Source organism: Podarcis melisellensis, assembly GCF_964234715.1.
Source record: "Podarcis melisellensis genome assembly, chromosome: 17".
Taxonomy (NCBI): domain Eukaryota; kingdom Metazoa; phylum Chordata; class Lepidosauria; order Squamata; family Lacertidae; genus Podarcis; species Podarcis melisellensis.
In genome coordinates this window covers 35,444,733-35,468,479 of record NC_138534.1, presented here as the reverse complement: position 1 = coordinate 35,468,479, position 23,747 = coordinate 35,444,733, and the positions used below count along the sequence as shown (strand labels likewise).

The following is a 23,747-nucleotide window of genomic DNA, read 5'->3' as shown; positions in this document are numbered from 1 at the left end:
GCCAGCATGACTAAGCCGCTTCTGGCGAACCGGAGCAGCTCACGGAAATGCCGTTTACCTTCCCACTGGAGCGTTACCTATTTATCTACTTCACTTTGATGTGCTTTCAAACTGCTAGGTTGGCAGGAGCAGGGACCAAGCAATGGGAGTTCACCCCGTCGCAGGGATTCGAACCACCAACCTTCTGATCGGCAAGCCCTAGGCTCTGTGTTTTAGACCACAGCGCCACCTGCGTCCCTAAAAAACCTACATATAGCAACAGTGTTTTGTGTTGTGTAGGCTCTTATGATGTAAGTAATGGGCCTTTGTAAATTGTGTTTCTAAAGGAACTTTTGTTATTGCCAAATGTCAATGTGTTTGCATTATTAAGTTTGTTATGAATAAAAAATCATTTTTAGTTAGAGCTTAATAATTATTTCACTATTAATATACTTCTTCTTAATTGTATTTCAGTTCAACAATTACTTTGATAAAATACATATCTAGATACCTACTAGGTCCATAAATTACCATATATAGCATATATTCAACACAAAAAACAGCCACAATTTGTTGTTGACAAAGGACAGCTGGAAATATAAAGGGCCCCATTACCTTCAGAAGCTTAGGACCTCATCAAACCTAAATCCGGCCCTGCTTGCAACCAAGTGCTTTTTTTTTCTTAAAGAATGTTTAGGGCTACTCTCATTTTGACTCAAGAAAATCACCATTTCATAGTTCAAACTGGGGGGAAAAATAAAGCAAATGAACCAAAGTACAAAGATCCACAAAATGTTTAGGGTCTGCGTACCCTTGCGTACCCCCAGTAAAAAAGCGCGACAGCTAGGAAGTAAACAGTCAAAAGGAGATTGCCCTTTGGAAAAGAACCCCACCAATGTTATTTTGCTTAGCCTCAGCCCCATTCACCCGCAGGATTCACACAGTGACAAGGATTTTTGTTTTAGAAGAACACGCGCCAACATCTGGGCGAGGCGAGCCGTCTGCGCGCTTTGGACGTGGCCGCGGATGGGCACCAGGGGGCGCTGCCGAACAAGCCGCTCTCCGCCGGACGCCGCCGGGGCCAAGGGTTACGGGGCGGGGAAGGAGCCGCTTCGCCCGGAGTCGCCTTTGCAACGCGGCGCATGAGAGCGGCGGCCGTGCAGAGACTCATGAAGGTCTTCGTGACGCGGAGGATCCCCCCCGAGGGGCTGGCGGCCTTGAGCCGGGCCGGAGAGTAAGTGGGCTGGCGGGGAGACGGGCTGGTGGTGCAAGGGAGAAACACCCCCCCCCTTCTCCCCTTGGAAAGGTCGCAGGGCTGCTCCCCTGACTCTGGCTGCTTACACGCACGTGTGAACCCCCCTCTTTCCTTCTCTTGCGTGTTCACCTTTGGGAAATCGTGTGTTTGTGTGTGTTTGCTGCTTTTCGTTTGCTGCTGTCGCTTTTTTGTATTGTTATGGACGACCTTTGTTACGTTGTGCCTATGTATTCCCCGCCCCATATTGTAAGCCGCCTCGAGCGTGCTTTGAACTGTGGAAAGGCAGCCTGCAAAAATAAAATGGTGCTTGGACAGCTTACTAAGCAAAGCAGGCCTGTCTGGAGCATTAGAGCAGGGATAAGAAACTTGCAGCCCTTCAGAGGTTGCATGCGTCCCAGCCAGCATGCCCAATAGCTGTCAACTTACAGATTTGAAAATAAGGGACCAGCAGCCAAAATAAGGGATTTTGGCTTAGTTTATACAGAAATCTGGCACTGATGGAGCCAGGCTGCTTTGGCTGCCACTGACTGTGTTTTGCAGGGGGTTGGACTAGATGTTCCTAAGGGTCTACAACTCCCACCCAAGAAGAGGCGCAGACAAAACGGATGAACGACGTCGAGATGGCAAAGCTTCCAGGCAGAATTAGAAACCAGGAAGAGGACCTCTTTAATAAAGAATGGGGAAAGTTTATGATTCATTTGAAAAGCTATTGTAAAGATTGGTAGGCTTGACAGAAAACTTGTAGTAAAAATTTGAACTATGGGTGGACAAATGATCTATAAAAATAGAGTTATGAAAGGGGTGCAGAGGGGGAAATCACTACATTAAGATGCTGCGCTGGTTGGAGGATATGCTAAGCAGCACGTCGGGGCTGCCGTCGTCTTGGAGCAAGAAGTTCCATCGGCCCTTCCTGGTTAGAGAAAGAGGGAGAGAGGGAGAGGGACTCTCGCCCACGCCGCCCGCCAGCCCGGCATGAGGCGGTTGTGGCGCCGTGGCAGCCACTGAAGTGCCGCCTTTCTGCGTCTCTCCCCATCCCTCCTCTTCCTCCTCCCTCAGGTCGCCTCCTCAGCCGCCACTGCCGCCTCCGGCTTCCCCTGGCAGCGTGGCGGAAGTCTCGCAAGAGAGGGGCTGCCTGCCCGCCGCCACCCGTCTCCTCACGACGCGCCCCTGAGAGGGAAAACGGAGAGACGGGGACGCGGCAGCCCGTGTGCACGCTCTCTCTCGCTCTCTCGCGGCGGAGGATCCCGAGCCGCTGCTTCCCTCCCGAGCCGGGCGAGCATGAAACCTGGGAAATTTAAGGGACATCATCAATAAGGGACAGCAGCAGGAAACGGCGCTGGGATAAGGGAGTTTCCCGCCAAATAAGGGACAGTTGACAGCTATGGAAATCGTGTGTGTGTGTGTGTGTGTTTTTGAGGCTTTTTGTTCTTTTGTTTGCTGCTGTCACTTTTTTGTATCTGGATCTCCTTGTGATTTATGACTTGCAGTTGCTCATCTTTTAAATGTTTTATTATTGTTCAGGACGATCTTTGTTATGTTGTGCCTATGTATTCCCCACCCCCCACCTCCATATTGTAAGCCGCCTCGAGCGAGGTTTGAACTGTGGAAAGGGGGCCTGCAAAAATAAAATGGTGGATGGGCGACTTACAAAGCAGAGCAGGCCTGTCTGGAGCATTAGAGCAGAGATAAGAAACTTGCAGCACTCCAGTGGTTGCATCTGTCCCAGCCAGCATGCCCAACAGACAACGGGATCGATGGTCCCAACAGCAGTTGCAGGGCCATTGGTTTTCCATCCCTGCATTGGACCCAGGGTGCATATATAGTTGTTGTTTAGTCATTTAGTCGTGTCTGCCTCTTCGTGACCCATGGACCAGAGCACGCCAGACACTTCTGTCTTCCACTGCCTCCCGCAGCTTGGTCAAACTCATGCTAGTAGCTTCAAGAACACTGTCCAACCATCTCGTCCTCTGTCGTCCCCTTCTCCTTGTGCCCTCCATCTTTCCCAACATCAGGGTCTTTTCCAGGGAGTCTTCTCTTCTCATGAGGTGGCCAAAGTATTGGAGCCTCAGCTTCACGATCTGTCCTTCCAGTGAGCACTCAGGGCTGATTTCCTTCAGAATGGAGAGGTTTGATCTTCTTGCGGTCCATGGGACTCTCAAGAGTCTCCTCCAGCACCATCATTCAAAAGCATCAATTATTCGGTGATCAGCCTTCTTTATAGTCTCTCTCTCTCTCTCTCTCTCTCTCTCTCTCTCTCTCTCTCTCACACACACACACACACACACATATATATATATGTCCAGATAAAGTGGGTACCATCTCCTGACACCATACTTAATAACAGTATTGAAAGTGTGTACACACAAACACGCACGTATATAAACATCTACATTTTTATCCCCCCAAAATAAAATAAACCCACATCTCCTGATGAATAGCATTTGGACTATAATGTAACTTAAATAGAAAACTATCTTTAGAAAGATTTTCCCTCCAAAAGCATTTTTAAAATCCAATTTATATTTTAAAAAATCTGATTTAAATAAAAAAATCCTATTTTTTATTCTAAAAAAACACATTGATTTTTATCCACCCTGCCTTGGAGTAATTTTGTCTGTTTAAACTGTTATTTGTGCTGACCAGCTGACTACATTCAAATAAGACTGCCATTGTTCCAGGCCAGCTAATGGTTAATCATTTGTGCAAACCAGGAGACTAAAATTGGCTGGGATCAGTATCTAAGCCATAACTTGTGGTCCCTATTGATGCTTCCCCTTCGCGCCACCCCTGGGGTGGGTGGCCTTGCTTCTGTGTCCTGCCGTAGCTCAGGGTGATGTGAATTCCCTACCCCAAATCCCCCCTCCCACACATGCTGGAGAGGGGTGGGTGTTTCTCAGGTTGCACTGGACTTCATCACAGGCAGAAGTAGTGCGAGAGACTCATTCTGCCCTGGGCCGCATGAAAGACCTCATTGCCCACTCCACAAATCCTCCACATGCCTGGCAACTCAGCGGAGAGGAGGAGGAGGAGGGGATCTGGCTGAAAACCTCGGCAAGCAGCTGTTGTGGAAGTGGAACATCTCCACATCTACCTGCCAACTCTCCTCTCCCTGCTTGCAATCTGAGTCTCTCTTCGCATGCTGCTGCCCATTTCATTTTTTAAAATTTCTTCATTTGGTTTTTCAGATTAGAATTTTACAGTCACATATCCAGTTCGAAAGCACGTCAAAGTGCAAGTAGATAAATAGGTACCACTCTGGTGGGAAGGTAAACGGCATTTCCGTGCTCTGCTCTGGTTCGCCAGAAGCGGCTTAGTCATGCTGGCCACATGACCCGGAAGCTGTACGCCGGCTCCCTCGGCCAATAAAGCGAGATGAGCGCCGCAACCCCAGAGTCAGCCACGACTGGACCTAATGCTCAGAGGTCCCTTTACCTTTTTTCTTCAGCATGAGTGATATAATTTAGTATCTTCATTCGTCCCCTGTTATAATACACAACACTCCTGCGATAGAACAGCTTCCAGGTTAAGCAACTGGTGCCCAATCTTACTGAAGTTTGTCCTTGCCAATTAAAACTGAAGACCTAAAGTGGCGAAAGCTGTGCAGCCTCTAGCGCAGTGTTTCTCAACCTTGGGCCTCCAGCTATTTTTGGACTACAGTTCCCATCATCCCTGACCACTGGTCTTGCTAGGGATAATGGGAGTTGTAGTCCAAAATCAGCTGGAAGCCCAGGGTTGAGAAACACTGCTCTAGCGCAGCGGTTCTCAACCTGTGGGTCCCCAGATGTTGTTGGACTACAACTCCCATCATCCCTGGCCTTGCTAGCTAGGGGTGATGGGAGTTGTAGTTCAAGAACATCTGAGGACCCACAGGCCTCGTGTCGACTTGTGATCTGCTCTGTGTGATTCTGCCTTTCTTGCTTCCTCTGATGCTGCAGCGTCCAGCAATGGGATTCAGATGAACCAATCCCACAGTCGGAGTTGCTGGCGGGGGTGGCTGGCAAGGACGGGCTCCTGTGCCTCTTGTCTGACCGGATTGACAAGGAAGTCCTGGATGCTGCAGGTGAGACCTTGGGTGGGAGCTCAGCGGAATGGTGTCAGAGTGGGCTGTAGAAACATTAACACGGCCAGTGACTTGCCAATCCATGTGACAACCTGGGCAGGGAAAGTTATTGGCTGCTCCCCAGATACTGGTGCCAATGCAGACCAAAGCCCTGCATCTGTATAAAGCTGAAGTTGGTGCCTAATTCTTTTCAAGAGGTGGCACTGGAATAAATTTATGGGACTGGCTTCAACCCCAGCCTCATTCTTCTTCTTATCTCCTTTTGGTGAAGGTTTGCATTCAGGATTATTTGGCCAAACAGTCTGTATCTGGGGGGAAAGTTCCATGAGGCAAATGTGCTGTTAAATCCCATTTTTATACTGTGTTTGTATCTGTGGGTTGTTGTTACCCCACTGACTATTCTGGGTGTGTGGATAATCCTCAGTGCAATACAGTGGTACCTTAGTTCTCAAACTTAGTCTGTTCTAGAAGTCCATTCCAAAACCAAAGCATTCCAAAACCAAGGCACACTTTCCCATAGAAAGTAATGCAAAATGGATTAATCCGCTCCAGACTTTTAAAAACAACCCTAAAACAGCATTTTAACATGAATTTTACGATCTAATGAGACCATTGATCTATAAAATGAAAGCAATAAACAATGTACTGCAGTCACACAATCAATGAATTAGAGGCTGATCTGGGTTCCACACAGTCACAAAAACAAAAAAGAGCCACAAAAACAAAAAATAAATAGCAAAAACAGACAGACCTCAGCGTAACACTCAAACCAGAAGCGTAACACTCAAAACGAAGCACGTTCAGCTTCTGAATAAGTTCACAAACCAGAACACTTACTTCCGGTTTTGCAGTGTGTGGGTTCCAAGTTGTTTGAGTACCAAGGCTTTTGAGAACCAAGGTACCTCTGTATTTTGTTGGTCAATTGCACAGATTAATGAATGAAAGCTCACAGCTATTTAATTCTTTTATTATTTTGTTTCTTTTCAAGCAGGACCTTGTGAAACCTCATCAAAAATCGCCTTCTTCATTTCTCTGTGTTTATTAGTAACCAGCCAAAGGCTTGACAAGTCTGTTGCTGCCAACTTCTTTAACTTTTAATGCTTTCTGAAGCTGGTAGGAGCTTTTGTGTTTGAGGTGAGCACTTCACTGCTTTTCTCTTCCAACTAGTTGTTGGGAATCTCAGGTGAGATATCCACGCAGTGCAAGTTGCTCCCAGTACCAGTCACCACATGGAAGAAGCTTAAGGTCCAAATAGTTTACTGTTGCAGAAGATAAGGCTCGCTAAAACAGTTTTGAATGTAGATACAGACATATACAGATACATTCAAGTACAAAATATTTCCATTGCTCCAAATAAACTCCAGCAATTCAAGATGTAACACTGGACAAGTTACACCAACAGACTGACGACTCACAGACGAATTGCAAACTAACAGACTGATGGGCATTAATCATATAGTTGGGGCACTGGGCCGTTACCATAGCAATTGGCTTGACTGACCTTGCACCCATTATTAGCTCATCCTTGGGGTAATTTATGCACATTAAAGGAGATTAACCCCTTCTCATACCCTGCTACTTCCACACTAGTTGCCTTCCTCTTAATGACCTTTTGTTCTGAGCATGTGATCTTCATCTTTTTCAGGACCATCTCTGAAAGTAATCAGTACGTTGTCCGTGGGATATGACCATCTTGCCATTGAGGAAATAAAAAAGCGGTAAGACTCACATCTTTTTAAAGGTGATTCTTAGAGGCAAACTACATCTTATCCTGACAGGGAGAAAAGATGTTCCCCAGAGGCTTCTCTGTTGAAAATCGCCTCTTCCCAGAGCAGCTTTCCCCTAGGAAAATTAGCGGCTGGGGTTTAAATGCATGCCATTGCCCAACTGGCCTATGGACCAAACAATTGATGCTCAGGCTACCCCTATGTTGAAGAATTGATGAGTACCACAAAACTAGTCAGTAAGTGCCTTGTGGCTCAAAACACAGAAGATCTGACTGCTTCTTTCAAATTCTAGTGGGATCCGTGTGGGATACACGCCAGACATCCTGACAGATGCCACGGCTGAACTCACAGTAGCTTTGCTCCTAGCAACGTCCCGCAGGCTGCCAGAATCTGTGGAGGAAGTGAAGAAGTGAGTGTCCAAAGTGGTATTTATGGGACTTCCACACCACACTGTTTGGACTGCTTGGAGAGGGTGGCCGTGTCCTATTTTGTCTTTTAACCTCATTCAGCATATTAAAAAAGGCAACTGTGGCTCACAGCAAAGTAGGAAGGTGGCTTAATCAAAGTCAGATGGTTAGTCTGTCTAGTTGAGTGTTGTCTACTCTGAATGACAGTTCTCCAGGGTTTTAGGTGGGCTTCTTGGGCACCCTACCTGGAAATGCCACTTACCTTTTGCATGCAAAGAAGATCCTCTATGTGCTTCACAGAAACTGTGGATGCACTTATAACAACTACAGTGGTACCTCGGGTTACATATGCTTCAGGTTACATACACTTCAGGTTACAGACCCTAACCCTAACCCAGAAATAGTGCTTCAGGTTAAGAACTTTGCTTCAGGATGAGAACAGAAATCGTGCTCCGGCGGCACGACAGCAGCAGGAGGCCCCATTAGCTAAAGTGGTGCTTCAGGTTAAGAACAGTTTCAGGTTAAGTGCGGACCTCCAGAATGAATTAAGTACTTAACCCGAGGTACCACTGTATTGCTGGACTGTGCTAAGGAGGAGCACCCTGTATACACACACACACACACGATTTAAAAATCCATGCACATTGAAAACTAGTTTCCAGAAGGTGACAAAGTCCCCTGAACTTTGGGCTTCAAGCTATTTTGTCTTTGGCATCTGGTTTTATTTCCATTCAGCTATGCAAGCTGACACTTGCAGCAGAGTTCAGTTGCAGTACAACTACAGTCTGAACCAGGTCCCTGAGGCTGAACTGTGAAGTGGAAAAACCCCAGTCCAAATCTTGCTTTTTGCCATGAACTCATCAGATAGCTGCATGCAACATCCTGAACTCTCAGCTTCACCCTGCAATATGAGAAGTAATAATAGTGACCTACATTACAGGGTTGTTGTACAGATGAATGAGAGAGTGTGCATGAAGTGTTGCTTTCCTTTTAAGCATTCTTAAAGAGTATATAATAATCCTAGTTACAGTTGAATAAATGCTTTAGTTATATTGTGGTGACAGGGTGGTGCAAATCTAGTAAGGCAGTGTTCCCCAAACTTGGGTCTCCAGCTGTTTTCAGACTACAGTTCCCATCATCCCTGACCACTGGTCTTGCTAGCTAGGTACTGAGTTGTAGTCCAAAAACAGCAAGAGACCCAAGTTTGGGAAACACTGGATCAAGGTATCTAAGTGTACGCTGCTGAACCACTGATAGCTAGATGTGGGCTACTCAACTGGCAGAATTATCATCTATCCCTGGACATTATAAGACAGATGTTGGTTCCAGTGCCCATTTGATATTTGTCTGTTATTTTCCGGAGTCCACCCAACTGATATGGGGCTAGAGAGTAGAGAATGGGATTAGGCCTGAAATCAATGTGGGCCTTGCAAGATAAAGGGTGGATCAAAGCTTTTAAAGCAGGATTTCTTCCTTTGTCTAAGGTAACAAGATAACAGTGTCTGTGGGTTGCCATTGTCTACAGCGGCTCATTTCTGGAATTTTAGCTAAGAACCTGTTTAGCCAATGCAGCTTTTTCTTGCCGTTACATTAATGCTTGTCTGCTAAGCTCTGGGGCTGTTCCCATTGTAATTTGATGTCCTTTTTGCAGTGGTGGCTGGACCACATGGAAACCCCTCTGGATGTGTGGCTATGGACTTTCTAACAGCACCGTTGGGATTATAGGGCTAGGAAGAATAGGTAAGCTGAGTTGTACATTCATTCTCAGCCTGCCCTTCCACCACTGGTTTGACTATCATGTCTTTGCATTACACACGTGTCTAGGTCCAAACCTCAAGTCGCCACCCTGAAGGAGGTATCTGCTGCATCTGTGTGGAGACATTTAACTGCACAATCTCTGCAGAACTGAGCATCTGAGATTAGGCTCAGGTTATCAGTCCTAAAGCTTGTACTGTTCACTTTATCGCAACGTGGACTTTCTACTATTGATTGTCTCTTTGAACAAATATCCATGACCCCCAAAGGAGCCGTGCAGTGTTTGATGTTGTCTCTCTCACATACCCGACTTTTGAGATATATGGCGCCACAAGTGCCTTTAGCGCAGCCATTGCCGTTGCCTTTTCAACATAGAGCTGCTGGTAGCCCGCCCATTCTTCTGCCCGTCGGCACGATAATTCACTGGGAACAGCAAGAGCTTAAGTTCTGCTCATGGCTCATCTGCCAATGGACCAACTGGGGAACTGGAGAAACTGAGTTCAGAATAGTTGTGGCCTCTAACCTGGAAAGATTTCACTCAACACTGGGTAGTAGTTCAATCCTAGATGTGTTTACTGAGAAGGAAGTCCCATTGTATTCATTGTAGCCTACTCTGAGGCATGGCTGGGACTGCAGTTTTCCGAATACAGTGGAACCTTGGTTTTCTAGTGTCTCATAAGCCAAACAATTTGGAAGCCGAACGCTGAAAACCCAGAAGTAATACCTTCCGTTTTCGAATGCGCCTCGGAAGTTGAACAGCTTCAACTGCATGTTTTTCCATTTTTTCAATGGATTTTGTCAACCGCCCATTGACCCTTGATTTTTGAACGTTTCGGAAGTCAAACAGCATTCTGGAACAGATTACATTCGAAAACCAAAGTTTTACTGTACACAGTTTGTGTGTAACCATGTGGCAAAATTATCCTATTGCCAAAGGGTAAGATTTTAACCATGGATCAGGTATGCAGATGTGGTAAAATGATTGTATCTACCTCGATTTACCAATTTTTCTCATCTGCTTCTCTATCCGAGAATGCTCAAGTGCTAAGTTTTGATTTGGGCGTTCAGTGTTAAAGAAAGCCTCTGATTATGTGAATTTTGCATGTACCTTTGAAGTGCTAACACCATTTTCAGAAGCCCCATTTCTCTGTCTTGAAGGATGAAACACCCTTGCCTAGCGAGTGATGTGATATCCTTTGGTTCCTCATGTTTCTAGGGCAGGCTGTAGCACATCGTCTGAAGCCATTTGGAGTCAAGAAGTTTTTGTATGCAGGACGTCACCCCAAACCTGAAGCTGCTATGGAACTGAAAGCCGAGTTTGGTGAGAGTTCTATCTTTGTATTAGTGGGATTACTTTATGTGTGATCAATACTACATTCCGCCTCCCGCCCCCATTGATGCGGAGTAGAAAACTGAAGTTGAAGTCCTATCAGTGGCTACTGGGCACAATGGAGGCTATTCACTGCCTCCATAGGTCAGAGACAGCATGCTTCTGAATACTTGTTGCTTGAAACTGTAGCAGAGAAAGTGCCCTGATGCTCAGTACCTGCTTGCAGGCTCCTCTCAGGACATTGGGACTAGATGGACCAGGGGCCTGATCCAGTATGGCTTTTTGTAAGTCACTTCAGTGAGGGGGGAAAAAATCTCTGAAATGAGAAGACTTGGTGTTATGTTGGTTGAAAAGAGGATTCACTCAATTCCTGCAAATGAGAACGATTGTTTCAGTTTGACAAAACCTTAAGATTAATTTGTTCCTGTTCCCGGTGACCATAGTTAAAAGTGAGGAGTATATATCCCTTCGTAAATCAGGGCTATGCACCCCACCTCCTAAGTCATTTGGTCATGCAAGCATTGCCAAAGCAGGGACCCAGCCATCACCAGTTAACCTTAGTCTCGCTTAGAGAACAGCAATTCCCTTCTGGAGACATGCTGTTTACAACGAGACATACCGACTGCTGCACCGCAAGTCAAGAGTCGATATGGAACAAACATGGCAGCCACATGCACCTTACACAGGCGTGTTTTGGAAGATCAGTCATCCATCCCTTCAGGCAAAGTACAGCACAAACTGGATGATTGTTAGGTTGTTGTTCAGAGCCCAGAGTGCCACGTAGTTCAATGAGTCAAACAGGATCCTTTTGAAAGAACAGAATACTTGGATATGCACACATCGCTGTACATCATCGTCCTCATGGTGTTGGGTAGAACAGTACACTCTGAAAACAGAAATAGGGCAATTCCTCCCATTTGACTTGGCTCATATGAATGCCGCAACAGGCTTCAAGGAGTGCCAAAAGCGTAATTGTGCAGACTCAAGCATGCCTGAATCATCCCTGCTCTCCTGACTCTATTCAGAAGGACCCTTGCTGTTTTGGTCAATAGGAAAAGCTCGTGAAAGTAGGTAAACCTCTTAAACAGACCACAGTGAGTTTCCTCTTTCTTTCTTTTCTCCAGTGCCCCTTGCCAAGCTAGCAGAAGAGTCGGACTTTGTCATTGTGACATGTTCTCTGACACCCGACACTCAGGGGATGTGCAATAGGGACTTCTTTTGCAAGATGAAGAAGACGTCTGTGTTCATCAACACAAGCAGGTAAAACCAGATGTGGCCCAGAGTGGAGGCTGGGAATCGGGGGCACATCCCCCAAGACAATGCCAAGTCCCAGTGCTACTGCATAGCATGACCGAAGTAACATGACAGTATGGAGGAGCGTGAGCCTAGATTTGCAACATACCCTTGTCTATCGCGAGTTTTTTAAAATGCACAAATCATTCCCCCTCCCCGTTTTAATTAAGGGCCTCCACCGTGTCCAAATCTCTTCACTGCACGATAAATACATTGCAGTACAAGACGCCATATCTTCCCTTGCAGTCGTGCTTCCTTTATGAGACATTTGCCCTGGTTTTGTAAAGAAGCTGCAATTGTGGAAATAAGCTTTCCATATTCAAAACACTTAACTAGCTGGATCTCTCTCGAGGTCTATCACTATCCAGGCCTGCACCACTCAAAACTAATATTCTGCAGTCCTTCCCTTAGACAGGATGTTCATTGCTCCTGTGAGTGCTGTATATTGCTCAGTCTGTCTAATAACTGGTTGCCTAGCTCCATACTTATTGCATTTTTAAAGCAGCAAACACCAGCCAAAATAGAAAACTTAGCATGTACAATATCAGCAGGTTGTATTCTGCATAATGCTAAGGTCCCATCAGTTCAAGCATTTCTGTTTCCTTGACATAACAGTCTCTCTCCCCCTCCCCCCCCCCCCCGCCAAGAAGCTTGGGTGCAGTGGGAGAAGGGAAGTCTCACTGCACTAGCACGAATCATTGTGCTGTCTTCCGTTAGTGCAATGCATTGAATAGTAAGTAAATGACCCTGGGAGTCATTTAATCCTTAGCACCGTTCCAAGTCACTGCTGCTTGCACCGAATGGGGGAAGCTGCCCCCCCCCATACAATTTCCTAGAGTACCAGAGTGATGGGGGATGCAGCCCGGCAAAGCAGCACCCTTGCTACTTCAGGCAAGGCATAAACAGTGTGGTAGTATTAAGCTGTCAAGAAAAGCCATAATCTGTATTTCCCCCATGAGAGTCTTGTTGAATTATTTAATGCAGCAATAACACCTTCACAACCCACGTTTTCTCCCTTTGCTCTGTTAGGGGCACTGTTGTCAATCAAAAGGACCTATACGAAGCTCTAGTCAATGGCCACATCGCAGCAGCGGGCTTGGATGTTACAACCCCAGAACCTCTGCCTACTGATAATCCGCTTCTTTCCCTCAAGAACTGTGGTAAGCTGACGTTAATTTCATAGAATTGTAGAGTTGGAAGGGACCCAAACGGTCATCTAGCCCAACCCCCTGCAATGCAGGAATCTCCGCTAAAGACTTAATGTGCACATGGCCATTTCTGCACCGTCTCCTCCTGGGGAATTAACGGCTGCCTTTCAGAAACAGACAGGTGCTGCTCAAGTCTCACTTGCACTGAACCGGCAAGGCTCAATAGCAAGCAGAGGTTTTTCCTTGTGGAAATGTGTCAAAAGAACATCTTTGCAATGATAAGGACTAGAAACTTGTGGGTCGTTCTTTTCTAAATTGGGAGTTGTTCTTAAAAGAAATCTATGCCTGCTGCCACATCCTGTGGCATTTCTATACTCTCTCCCACGATGTTGCTCTAAGTATGTGCATGGGTAAAGCAAGAAATAAAATGCAGAGGGCATCCTCTGAATTTTGCACTCCTGCTCCTGCGTCTTTGGGCTGTAACTGGATTGGCATGCCCTGCAAAAGACAGATAATATCTTTAAACACTGATCTAACAGAGATGGGGCCCTGGAAATAGAATACAGAGGGAAGGGGTTGGCATGAGCAAGTGATTTCATGAATCAAGATATAGTATCTGATAAAACAATATATTCATGAACTAGTGATTACAAGTCGATAAATACTGGCTCGTTTCCTAAATTGCTTCCCCCCCCCCCCCCCCCGTGTCTTGAGCAGTAATTTTGCCTCATATTGGAAGCGCCACCTACGCCACAAGGAATGCCATGTCCGTGTTGGCTGCCAACAATCTTCTGGCTGGACTGAAAGGAGAAAGCATGCCAAGCGAACTCAAGCTGTGAGAAGCAAGACTGGAAGAGCTTTGAATGATTTTTTACTTTTTGCCCCAAATGGATATTAAATGGGACAAACTGTCTTTCAAATAAAGCATTAAAACAGCGGCAGACTTTTGTGTATTATAGCAAAAGGTTCCAGTTCACACCTATTTTTTAAAAGCAATACTCTATATCTTATACAAAGTAATTAAGATGCTGTGTACGGGTATGTTTTCTACAACCGTTCAATCAGAAGCAAACAGAAAGCAGCAGACTGAAAATAATGAGCATTTCTCCCTGCCCCCTCCCATAGTGGCCTCTACTGTTGGAAGTTACTTTGTCATAGGCTTCAGTGGGGGAGCTGTTACCATGACCTGTTTTAAAAGGACTTCCAGGCTTCCGCAACTGTGGCCAATCGACAAATTACTGAGAACTGATGGTTTCTCATCCTGCCTTATTGATATTTGATTAAATGTCCAGCTGTCATGGCAGTTTTTACACTGTGTTCAGCCCTCTGCCAACCCCAAGCAGCTTCTTTGGTCCCTGAGGTCAATGCAACTTGAGTTCCGTCCAAATGACAACTTCCCCACTCTCAGAAGCAGAACTGAGTGTGTTCTGTTGCTGCCAAAAGGTTTGCAGTGAAAATCTATGCATTATTACAGTATAGATGCGTCTTACAGTTTTGATCATGCACAGGCCTAAAACAAGAGCAAGTTGTCAGACTTTAAACTCTTAGAGCATCTACATCTTAATTTTTTTAAATGAATGTTGGGGATGCCGTAGAGCAGGCATGGCCAAACTCAGCCTTCCAGATGTTTGGGGACTACAATTCCCATCATCCCTGACCACTGGTCCTGTTAGCTAGGGATGATGGGAGTTGTAGTCCCCAAACATCTGGAGGGCCGATTTTGGGGATGCCTGCCACAGAGAGAAAAATCACTGTAATTTACTTGAAATAGTAAGATTGCCTACAGTTGCTGAGGATGGATTTACAAAGTTGTCTTTAAACTGCCATATACAGTAATTCTTGTTGTTAGGTCTAAATGGGGTGGTACCCTCCCACACATTTTATCTCTCTCTCTCCCATCCACCCCTCAAACCATAATTCCACTGTCGAAGTCAATCAAGTCGCTTGCATTGTGCTGCTTCAAGCCCACTATCTGCTTCTGCCTCCTGCTAGTACCCACACCAATTTCTGTGGCTCACCTCTTTCTCCCCTCCCCCCCCGAAAAAGCCTGCCCTCTGTGTAATAGCCTCTGCCACGTGCAGTTCCAAAGCATTCCCCCAAAATGGATGTGTATCTGTTTTCAACAGCCTGAACTTAAAAGGAGGGTGCGAGTGCTCTCCTACTTGTTGAGGCTCTGGTAGCCTTAGGGCTAGGGAAGGCTGAAACCAAACTCGGAAGCTCTGCCCCCTACAAAGATGTGCAGAGAGTCATGGATGGTTTTCAGTGGTAAGGCAATGGAACTCTGCACTTGGTGTAATGGCACGCGTTCCTAAAAAAAAAAAAAAAGTACCATATGAGTCCTATTGTGAGGAAAAAAGCAAGATTAAAAACTCTAGCCCTACCACATCAAAATGTTCCTAGCCACCACTGACTTTTAATATTAAAATGCACATTAAAGAAGGAAAAAAGTATTTGAAAATGGTACCATAAATTCAGACGAACTTGACCAGCAGAACTTGAAAAGGCAACTTTCACTGTCAAAGGACTTACAAGAATGCCTTTTGAAATAACAACAGTAGACGGATCAATTACGACGTAATGTTGAGTTTAACACATGAAATACAAATTGATTAGAAACACTACCAAGCATGACACAAACACACTTTACTTTTCAGTACAAGATCTTACAAAAAGAGAAACTATGAAACACCTAGATTTTGCTGTATTCAAAAGTATATACACACATACATATATCAGACAGTCTAAAAGTTACTTGCATTGGACTCAAGGTAAGCACCTTCATTACACAGTGTATGTTACTGCAAAACAACCAAAAATACATTCAGAACCCCTAAAACTATGTTATTCTATAACACACTCCAAAAGCACTTTGAGGTGCAAAGGTCATTTCTCTTCAAGATATGCAGTCTCACAATAAAGAGCTCTTAGTAACGTTGTTCACACACTCCATGTAGCAACCTATTTTACAGATAAATGCTTTCACATCATTTTTTAAAAAAACCATTACAAAGGTTCCACTTCAGCTTTTTGAAACATGCTAGTTAGTTATGTGCTAGCTACACTTTCATTCTTCCAACCCTTCTCCTACTCTTAGAACTAATGACACTAAGCATTGTATCCATATATAATACATGCAGTCCAATCCTAAGCATGTTTATTTGGGAGCAAATCCCAGAGAGTTCAATGGGGCTTACTCCCAAATGTGTGTTACGACTGCATTCTCAGAACTACATTTGTGTCAGAGCTGGAGAATTTCAAAGCGCTTTTTAGAAGTTGTTCAGGCCTCACAAAACCCCTGTGAGGTAGGTATGGTACAAGTATTAAAAAGAAGCCTTTTTTTTTTTTTTGCGTGTGTGGCACAATCACACTGCAAATGTTCGCCTCTTGTGTTCCATGGATTATTAAAAATCTGTATTGGCATCATGGAACGGAGGAAGAAAGTTAAAGCAAAGTGCTGGGTAGATTGCTGCTTTGCCAGCGTAGGCAAGTAGTTTTGGAATGTTTATACAAATGGCTTGACTGACTAAACCTCTTGCCACACTTTAAACAGGCATAGGGCTTCTCGCCTGTATGCACACGGATGTGCTTCTTGCAGTCTGTTAAAGTTAGAAAAGTCTTGCAGCAGATTTTGCAGGCATACTTGCGGGCACCTTCTACTACCAAGACGTTATGTTCAGATAAGGCTTTCTTACATTTTGAAAGAACATCAGCAGACGCTCTGGTCAGCTGCGGTGGGCCAGGTTGGGAAGAATGCCCGTTTTCAAAAGAGGAAGTGGCTCCGTTCATCATCAGCTGAGAATTCGAAGCATTGTCCGGAATCTGAGCGCTCCGAACAGAGGTCACTACAGGCATTTTGGGAGCTATGCGGCGATACCCAGGAAAGGTGGTGGCACCGCCTCTCGAGTTCATGACTGCCCTCGATAAAGAATGCAACCCCAAGCCAGATCTGGGGAAGTCCATTCCAAACTGCTCTGCTGCCCGGTAGCCGGAAGTCTGTACACAAGGAAGACCCATTACATCCTGCATAGGCCTGACAAAATGGGAGTCTGCACTCTCGTTGAACGGATTCTCTACATGAGAGACAGTGGCAGAGGAATGACCATTAGCAGGCCCAGATTCTTGGCTAATTAAATACGATGCATCACTATCCATTCTACAGTCACTGGTTGTATTTGGAATGTTGTCCTCATTATTTGGGCCAGCACCAAAACTGCTGGCTCTGCTCTTATTCAGAAAATTTGAAATACTGAAGGTAGATTTGTGTTCCAGGTTATTTGCTACTTCCATGATATGGATATCTCCTACCCTGTCGGTACTAGATTGCGGGTCAGAGAAGCTGCGGTCGCTACTCTCGGGGCTCAGTTCTATCTTTTCAGCACTTGGTCCTCCGCCTTCCACTTCAACAGACTCGCTTCCCTCTGCTTGGGAAGTCACATCGCTCACTTCATCCTGGGGCTCTGGAGAACTCAAAGGCTCAGATTTCACCACTACCCTCATGTGTTCTTTTTCATTTAGTCCAACCTCAGGATTCTCACACTGAAAGGTATTTTTTTGGGAAGCTGTTTCCTGATCAAAGCTAGTTTCCACTTGAGTTGCCTGTGATGCCATAGACATTTGAGAAATATTCCCCCCACTGTTGTCCGACTGGCTTGGCACTTGTGCATCTTCTTGGGCACCAAAAGACTGGTCAAACATAATAGTATTATCTTCCTGGTTGTCAGTTACACCATCGGGTTTAGAATTGTCTACAATTTTCAGCGAGTCTGGGGAAAAAAATTCATCTCGTGAATGAACCACAGTCTGCGCGCTCTCTGGAGTAACATCTGACATGATAGAATCATCTATGGGAGCCCTAATGCGTTGTCTCGCTCTTTCTTCAGAAGTCTGCTTACGTTTATGGAGACGTCTGATCGGAAAAGCACTCCGTTGCTCTATGTTACTTCTGATTGATGAGCTCATAGAATTTGCCTGTTCTTCTGTGCTTTGGGTAGAAGTTAATGCAGAGCTCACTATGCTCAATCCCAGCTGCTGAAGCATGAAAGACCGCTGCATGCGTGCGTTCTGCTCCTGCACTCTATCGTTTGGTGGAGACATTGGTAGTGTCCTTGTAGTAAGGTAGTGTTTGCAGGCTTTAACCACAGAGTTCAAATGGAGGTGAGAAGCTGCTAGCAACACATCCATAACATTGCTCTCTCCAAGCATGAGTGTGGAAGTGTACATCATATCAATGAGAGCAGCAAAAGCTTCAGCTGTCACTACTTCACTGTCCAACTGGATCATGTTCATGGTCTGATCTCCTTCTGCTACGGTGAAAAGAGCACGGAAGTGTGTGCTGCATGCTGCCAAGACGGAGCGATGTGCTTTGAAGTGCCGGTTCCCCACCACAATGACACAGTCACACAGCTGACCATGAAGCCGCTGATAGTTCAACTGCTGAAAGATTTGCTCGAAGTGCCCTGGAAAATCCATGATCCTACGAAAAGAGAAAATATGATGTAAAAACAAGGACCAAACTTCTGGTTTTTAGCACACAAATGGGGCACAAAATATACCGTATTGGCCCAAATATAAGCCGCACCTTTAAAATGGGGGGGGGGAAGAAAAAATACCCAAATATAAGCCGCTCCCTTCCTCGCTGCTCCTGGCTGCATACTGGGGGGAGGGGCCGTGCTGTGTTGCCGGCGTCCTTTCCCCTTCCTCATTCTCTCCCTTCCCAGCCTTGGGAGAGAGGACAGGGGACTACGCGCGGGGCGGGTACCACTTCGCTGAACTCCTGGCTACATTCTGTAAGGTCGTGAATAAAAGCCACACTTTAACTTTTCACGGTCAGAATTTGGGGGGGAAAGTGCGGCTTATATTCAGGCCAATATAGTAGACGTTTGATAACAGAAGCTCCTGTACTAGGCTTGTTTTTAAAACTTATCACCACCATATTGAAATACACATGATTTCCTTAGTTTGTAGGAATGTGAATGCAACGGCTTCAGGCCTGAGATACACAATGGGATTCTGCTTGGAAATGGAAACCAAAGTTTAGACTGCAATACAAAAGAGCTGTGCAAGTCCAGGAAATCAGTTTAGGAGCATGTGGCTTGTTTAATGTTAGACTGCGGAGACTGTGCTGGAGAGAAGTATAAGATACCTATACAAAATACTCAGATGCAATTAGTTGTAAGAAATTACCAAGAAGGGGAGGAATGTTAACAGCTGAGCAAGCAGACAGATGAAACACCCACAAAAGAAATGTCTGAATTCCCAGCACACTCAATAGCTGCATATATAACAAGGCCATAGGACAACTAGCAGCTTGAGTTGCATGGGCTGCAACAGGTTACTTTATTCAGCACTCAGCAGACCCAACAGAAGCCTGTCTTATGTCATGGTTTGCTGTACAATCTGGCCCTAGGGCTAGATTTGTCACTGCTCATTAATAATCATTTCTTCAACTCTGAAGAAATTCTGGGATTAGCCAAGAGAGAGTGAGTAATTGAGTGCAGTTTTGCAGTTTGCCAGTGGCAAGTAGAACTGGCTGCCCAGGAAACACAGCACACAACAGGTTTGACTCTCTACTGCCCTTGTGGGCTTCTACTCCACAAAACGTGCCAGAACCTGGTCAATTCCTGTGGCCAGATGCCCCTTGTGCATGTCAGAGAACACTGAAGACCAATTACTAAAGCCACTTGGGTAGTTGGGAACCCTCAGGGAGGGGAACCAAGGACCATGAAGATGGAAGACCACTTTCCAGCTGTTTCTAGAAAGAGGCTCTTATCCTGATAATAAAGGTAACAGGTTTAGCTATGGCATTTGAAATATGTGAACCGTTCAAGATCTGCTTATACTCTGTGCTTGTTGCTTATACTTTGTTGAGTCAGTTTATCAAATAATTTATTTTAGTTTGAAAATATTTTGAATTATTTTTTAAAATGAACAATTCATACGCATAGCTGAAAACTGAAATTTTAAAGGGGTTTTCCCTGCCACCTTCCCCTTTGAAAAAGTTTCCCCCTCCATCTACTTGGGTCCAAAATATGCCAGTTCTTAGCTTTAAAGGCTTTAGTGCTCAGCAAATTGCCATCAAGTCAGAGAACAACAACTGAATTCTCTTTCGATTGCCTTTTTTGAAACTGCCAGTTTGAAGTCTTTTTTTCAACTGGTAAAAATATTTTTGTTAAAATGGCCAATTTCCTTTATGCCAATCATTAAGTTTCATTTTTGTTCTTATTCAGAAAATATTCACCAGGCTATATTCATGAATAACTAATACTATATTTACCACTTCTGTCATTCAGTTAAATACATATGCACTAACGGAATCAAACAAATAAGTCTACTGATAACTATATATCTAATATAAAAAGCAGATACGTTGTTTCATAAGATTTCAAAATCCAAATTGGGCAATGTTTTTATTAGGCTGAACAAAATGTCAAAAGAAATCAAAACTGAATAAACCAATTATTTCCTCACTTCAAAGTGTTAAGAATAATTAAAGAAATACTGTGACAAAGTGAGGGATGCTCCTCCATTGGGTACTAGGAACTCAGTGACCATAATCTGGAATGACAAGTGGCTGCTTCCATGTACTCTGCTGGTTTCTGCAAGAAGGTCCATCTAATCCCATTTCCAATAGTGGCCAAGTCTCCAAGAACAACCTCTGGATAATGCAACAGCTGTGCCAGCTGCAAGTATGATAAGATTTAATGCAGAATTGAAGACTCATTGTGTTTACTTTTTGACAAAAGAATTCTATCTTTAGGAATTGAAAGCTGATGCCCATAATAGTTAAAGGGACTGACTCATTCATGGATGTTATTCCATGACACAGCAAAGTATTCTTACGAAGTATGCATTTGCTATCTTAAGATACTGTTAACATTACACAGGTAACTTGCTAGAACTATGGTAGCCATTCCTGTTTTGTAAAAATTTGGTGCCTAATTAAGGTGGAGTGGACAGTTTGGTACAAAATTACTTATTTTTGATGAAAAGGGGTGGATGTGGCCTCTGGACATCTGTTGGGTAGGGAATTTGGCCCTTTAATCTGTTTTGAATTCAACTCTCCTGCTTTAGGGAAAAACAGTAAGAGAACTAGTCTTGCTTAATCATGTCCAGCTCTCAAAGGGGAATGCTTTGTGACTCTTACTAAGATTAAGTGTGCTCCAAGCATTTCAATTTATAATTCAGAGTGCTAAAAAACTAAGGCATTGTGAGCTAGTGACTCTTACTTGGCTATGTGCAACTGTCATATGCTGTAATTCACTTTTCCCCAACCTGGTGCCCTCCAGATATTTTGTACTACCACCACATTAGCTAACCATCTGCTGTGCTAGCTGAGGCTACTATGAGTTGTAATGCAAAACATATGGAGGGAACCTGGTTATATAAGTTCCAGAGATCAATTGTGCTCTTAGCGTGTAAAACATGCTTGTTTAAAGTTAGTAAAAGTCACCCTAAAAAATAACATTATAATGTTACAACAGCAAAACACAATCACATTTTACAGTTTGTCGTGGCTTCCAGCATCTAACTTAAGGCCACGTTTTCTAAGCTGATAAAAAAGCTTAGAAAATAGCTTTTCCCTGCTCATTGTTTTGAGAGATAGACTACAGCTAAAGACACCATGAACTGCACCATGGCTAAAACATGAATATTTGTTTTCAATACTTTCTAGTCTTTGTGGTCATTCCTCATGTTCCTATTTAATAATAATTAGTAGTAGCTGGGGAAGAGCCATGGCTCAATGGTAGAGTATATGTTTTATATAAAGAAGGTTATAGGTTCGATCCGTAGCACATCTAGGTAGTGTCTGAAATACTCAGGAGTTGCTGCCAATCAGTATATACAATCTTGAGCTAGATAAACCAATGGTCCAATTTAGGATAAGGCAGCTTCCTTTTCAAGGGACTTTTTATGTGGCAAATTGCAACTGACGTTCAGTGATAAGAACTTAATTGCATAAAGAATTTCCAAGAAATAGTATGTTTATGGACAACATGTCTGAGAAAAAAGGCAACACAGCAGAAATTATTCTGAAATAGTTTCAGTCCTAGATGAAAGGAGACCTTTACATCCAAAATACCCCCATGACAAAACTATTGAAGATTTATAGTTACCAACTGGTTCTTGGGTACCTCAGCATAAGTCCACACCTGACAATCCCTGCAGTCTCATCTGGTGTCTTTCCACAATTGAAATAGAAGTGTGGACAGTTCTAGAACAGAATGCAACTATGCCTGTCTTCTTGGATAATGCCAGTAGAACAGTGGGGTCTTTTCAAAGGAAGCAGCACCAATACTTATTTACTCCATGCAAAGGAATCTGGGATGGCTCCTGTATCTTTTACTCAGCAGGGCAAACGAAAGTTAAGAGTAAAGTGCAGCTCTTTCCAAAACACTGAATACACTGCAAGCTGATGTCAGCATTGGGTCCTGAGGCTTGTTTTCACAAGGACCATGCTGGCCTATTTATAGCCCCGCCATGCCCTTACGAACTGCAAGAGAAAGACAATGTTACAAGGCACCCGAGCCTACTTGAAATTAGGCCTGCCAACTCCCCTGCCCCCAATTCAAGCTTTTTCTGCGAAGGGGGGCGGGGGGAAGTGTTCAAAGACGACTGTGTCCTGAATAGCCTTTACCAAAGGTGTCATGGGTTTCGAAGACGCTTGGGGAGAAACGTGCTAAGAGGAAGGCACGCTTGGCAAACCCTCACTGTGATCAACCCCCACCTGGAAACCTATGGAAGGACATGTGGATCCAGAATTGCCCTCCACTTACAGACTCACTGTTAAAACCATGTTCATGGAAGACAATCTGACTTGGCTACGAGGGATGGCCAAAGAAGACACTTGATTTCATGCATCTGTTGAGATCCTGCCTTTCTAAATTAGCATTCGAGGCATGATTTCTTTTAAAACAAAACCCAAACACTAAACGTTTCACAGCCCCCTCCCTTCAAAGGGCAGAAGAGCGACACAATGGAGGCTCTCAAGTGCGGCCCCCTCCCACCCCCGTCAGTTAGGCCTATGCAAAGCGGGCCGATGACAGAGAAGGAGGGGAAGCCCCCCCCCGTCTAGGGCAGGAGGCGCCCCTCCCCACAGGCCACTCACCAGTCCATGCCCCGCCCTCGCCGGGAGGGAGCCCAGGGGGAGGGGGAGGGGAGAAAGGGGGCGTGGCGGCAGGAACCTCGCGCTCCCTCTCCGTTGACAGCCCGGCCAACGTCTGTCACGGAATCACGCCGCCCCTCGGACCACCGCGGAGCATGCGCACCTGCGCCGAAAGAGCCCGCCTCGCCCCCCCCCTCTCCGAAACAGGCCGCGCTGAGGGGATGGAAAGCAAGCCGTCTCGGCCAACCGCCCTCAACGGGCTTCCTCAAGTGCGCGTGCTCGCGAAGGAACACCAACCAACCCCTCCCCCCCCGACACACACACCTCCCGCGACCCCGCGGCCACCCAACCGCAGCACGCCTCGCCTCGCCCCACCCCCGCCGCGCGCCCCGCAGCCAATGGCGAGGCCGCGCGCCCGCCGCCGCCTGCCACGCCCCTCCCTCGCGCGCTCCCCCCACAGAACACTCGCATGTCACGGCCCAATCACGGCGCAGCACGCGGGGGCGCGCGCGGCCAACGGCCGTTTCCCTCCTGCTCTGGCGGCCTCTCTCACCTGGGCGGGGGGGGAGGGGAGGGCGGCGTCGGCGTCGACGGTCCCCTCCCGTCCCGAGCCCCCGTATCTCCGGGAGGGAGGGGCGCCCCTTGTTCTCGGCTCTGGCGCTGCCCGCTTGTCCTTCCTTCCGCTCCTCAG

At 45.5% G+C, this 23,747-nt stretch overlaps 2 protein-coding genes across 8 annotated transcripts; one reads left to right on the top strand and one right to left on the bottom strand.

The window, feature by feature from the left end:
* The first annotated feature begins 1,054 nt into the window (after nt 1-1,054).
* GRHPR (glyoxylate and hydroxypyruvate reductase) lies at nt 1,055-13,890 on the top strand. Its single transcript, XM_081894831.1, has 9 exons — nt 1,055-1,213; nt 5,170-5,294; nt 6,940-7,012; nt 7,314-7,430; nt 9,080-9,168; nt 10,400-10,504; nt 11,638-11,773; nt 12,836-12,966; nt 13,672-13,890. The coding sequence occupies exons 1-9, from the start codon at nt 1,122-1,124 to the stop codon at nt 13,791-13,793; spliced, it is 990 nt and encodes a 329-aa protein (XP_081750957.1). The 5' UTR covers nt 1,055-1,121; the 3' UTR covers nt 13,794-13,890.
* Nucleotides 13,891-14,697: 807 nt separating this feature from the next.
* ZBTB5 (zinc finger and BTB domain containing 5) lies at nt 14,698-23,365 on the bottom strand. 7 transcript variants are annotated; one of them, XM_081894133.1, is made up of 4 exons: nt 23,060-23,365; nt 22,068-22,444; nt 20,453-20,633; nt 15,522-18,427 (listed from the first exon to the last, which is right to left on the bottom strand). In XM_081894133.1, the coding sequence occupies exons 3-4, from the start codon at nt 20,563-20,565 to the stop codon at nt 16,396-16,398; spliced, it is 2,145 nt and encodes a 714-aa protein (XP_081750259.1). In that variant the 5' UTR covers nt 20,566-20,633; nt 22,068-22,444; nt 23,060-23,365; the 3' UTR covers nt 15,522-16,395. The 7 variants fall into 7 exon arrangements, with proteins under 7 accessions (XP_081750265.1, XP_081750259.1, XP_081750260.1 ...); XM_081894139.1 differs by lacking the exons at nt 22,068-22,444; nt 23,060-23,365 and adding an exon at nt 14,698-15,262 and having other exon boundaries at nt 16,647-18,427; nt 20,453-20,580; XM_081894134.1 differs by lacking the exons at nt 22,068-22,444; nt 23,060-23,365 and adding an exon at nt 20,919-21,635 and having other exon boundaries at nt 20,453-20,888.
* Nucleotides 23,366-23,747: the final 382 nt, after the last annotated feature.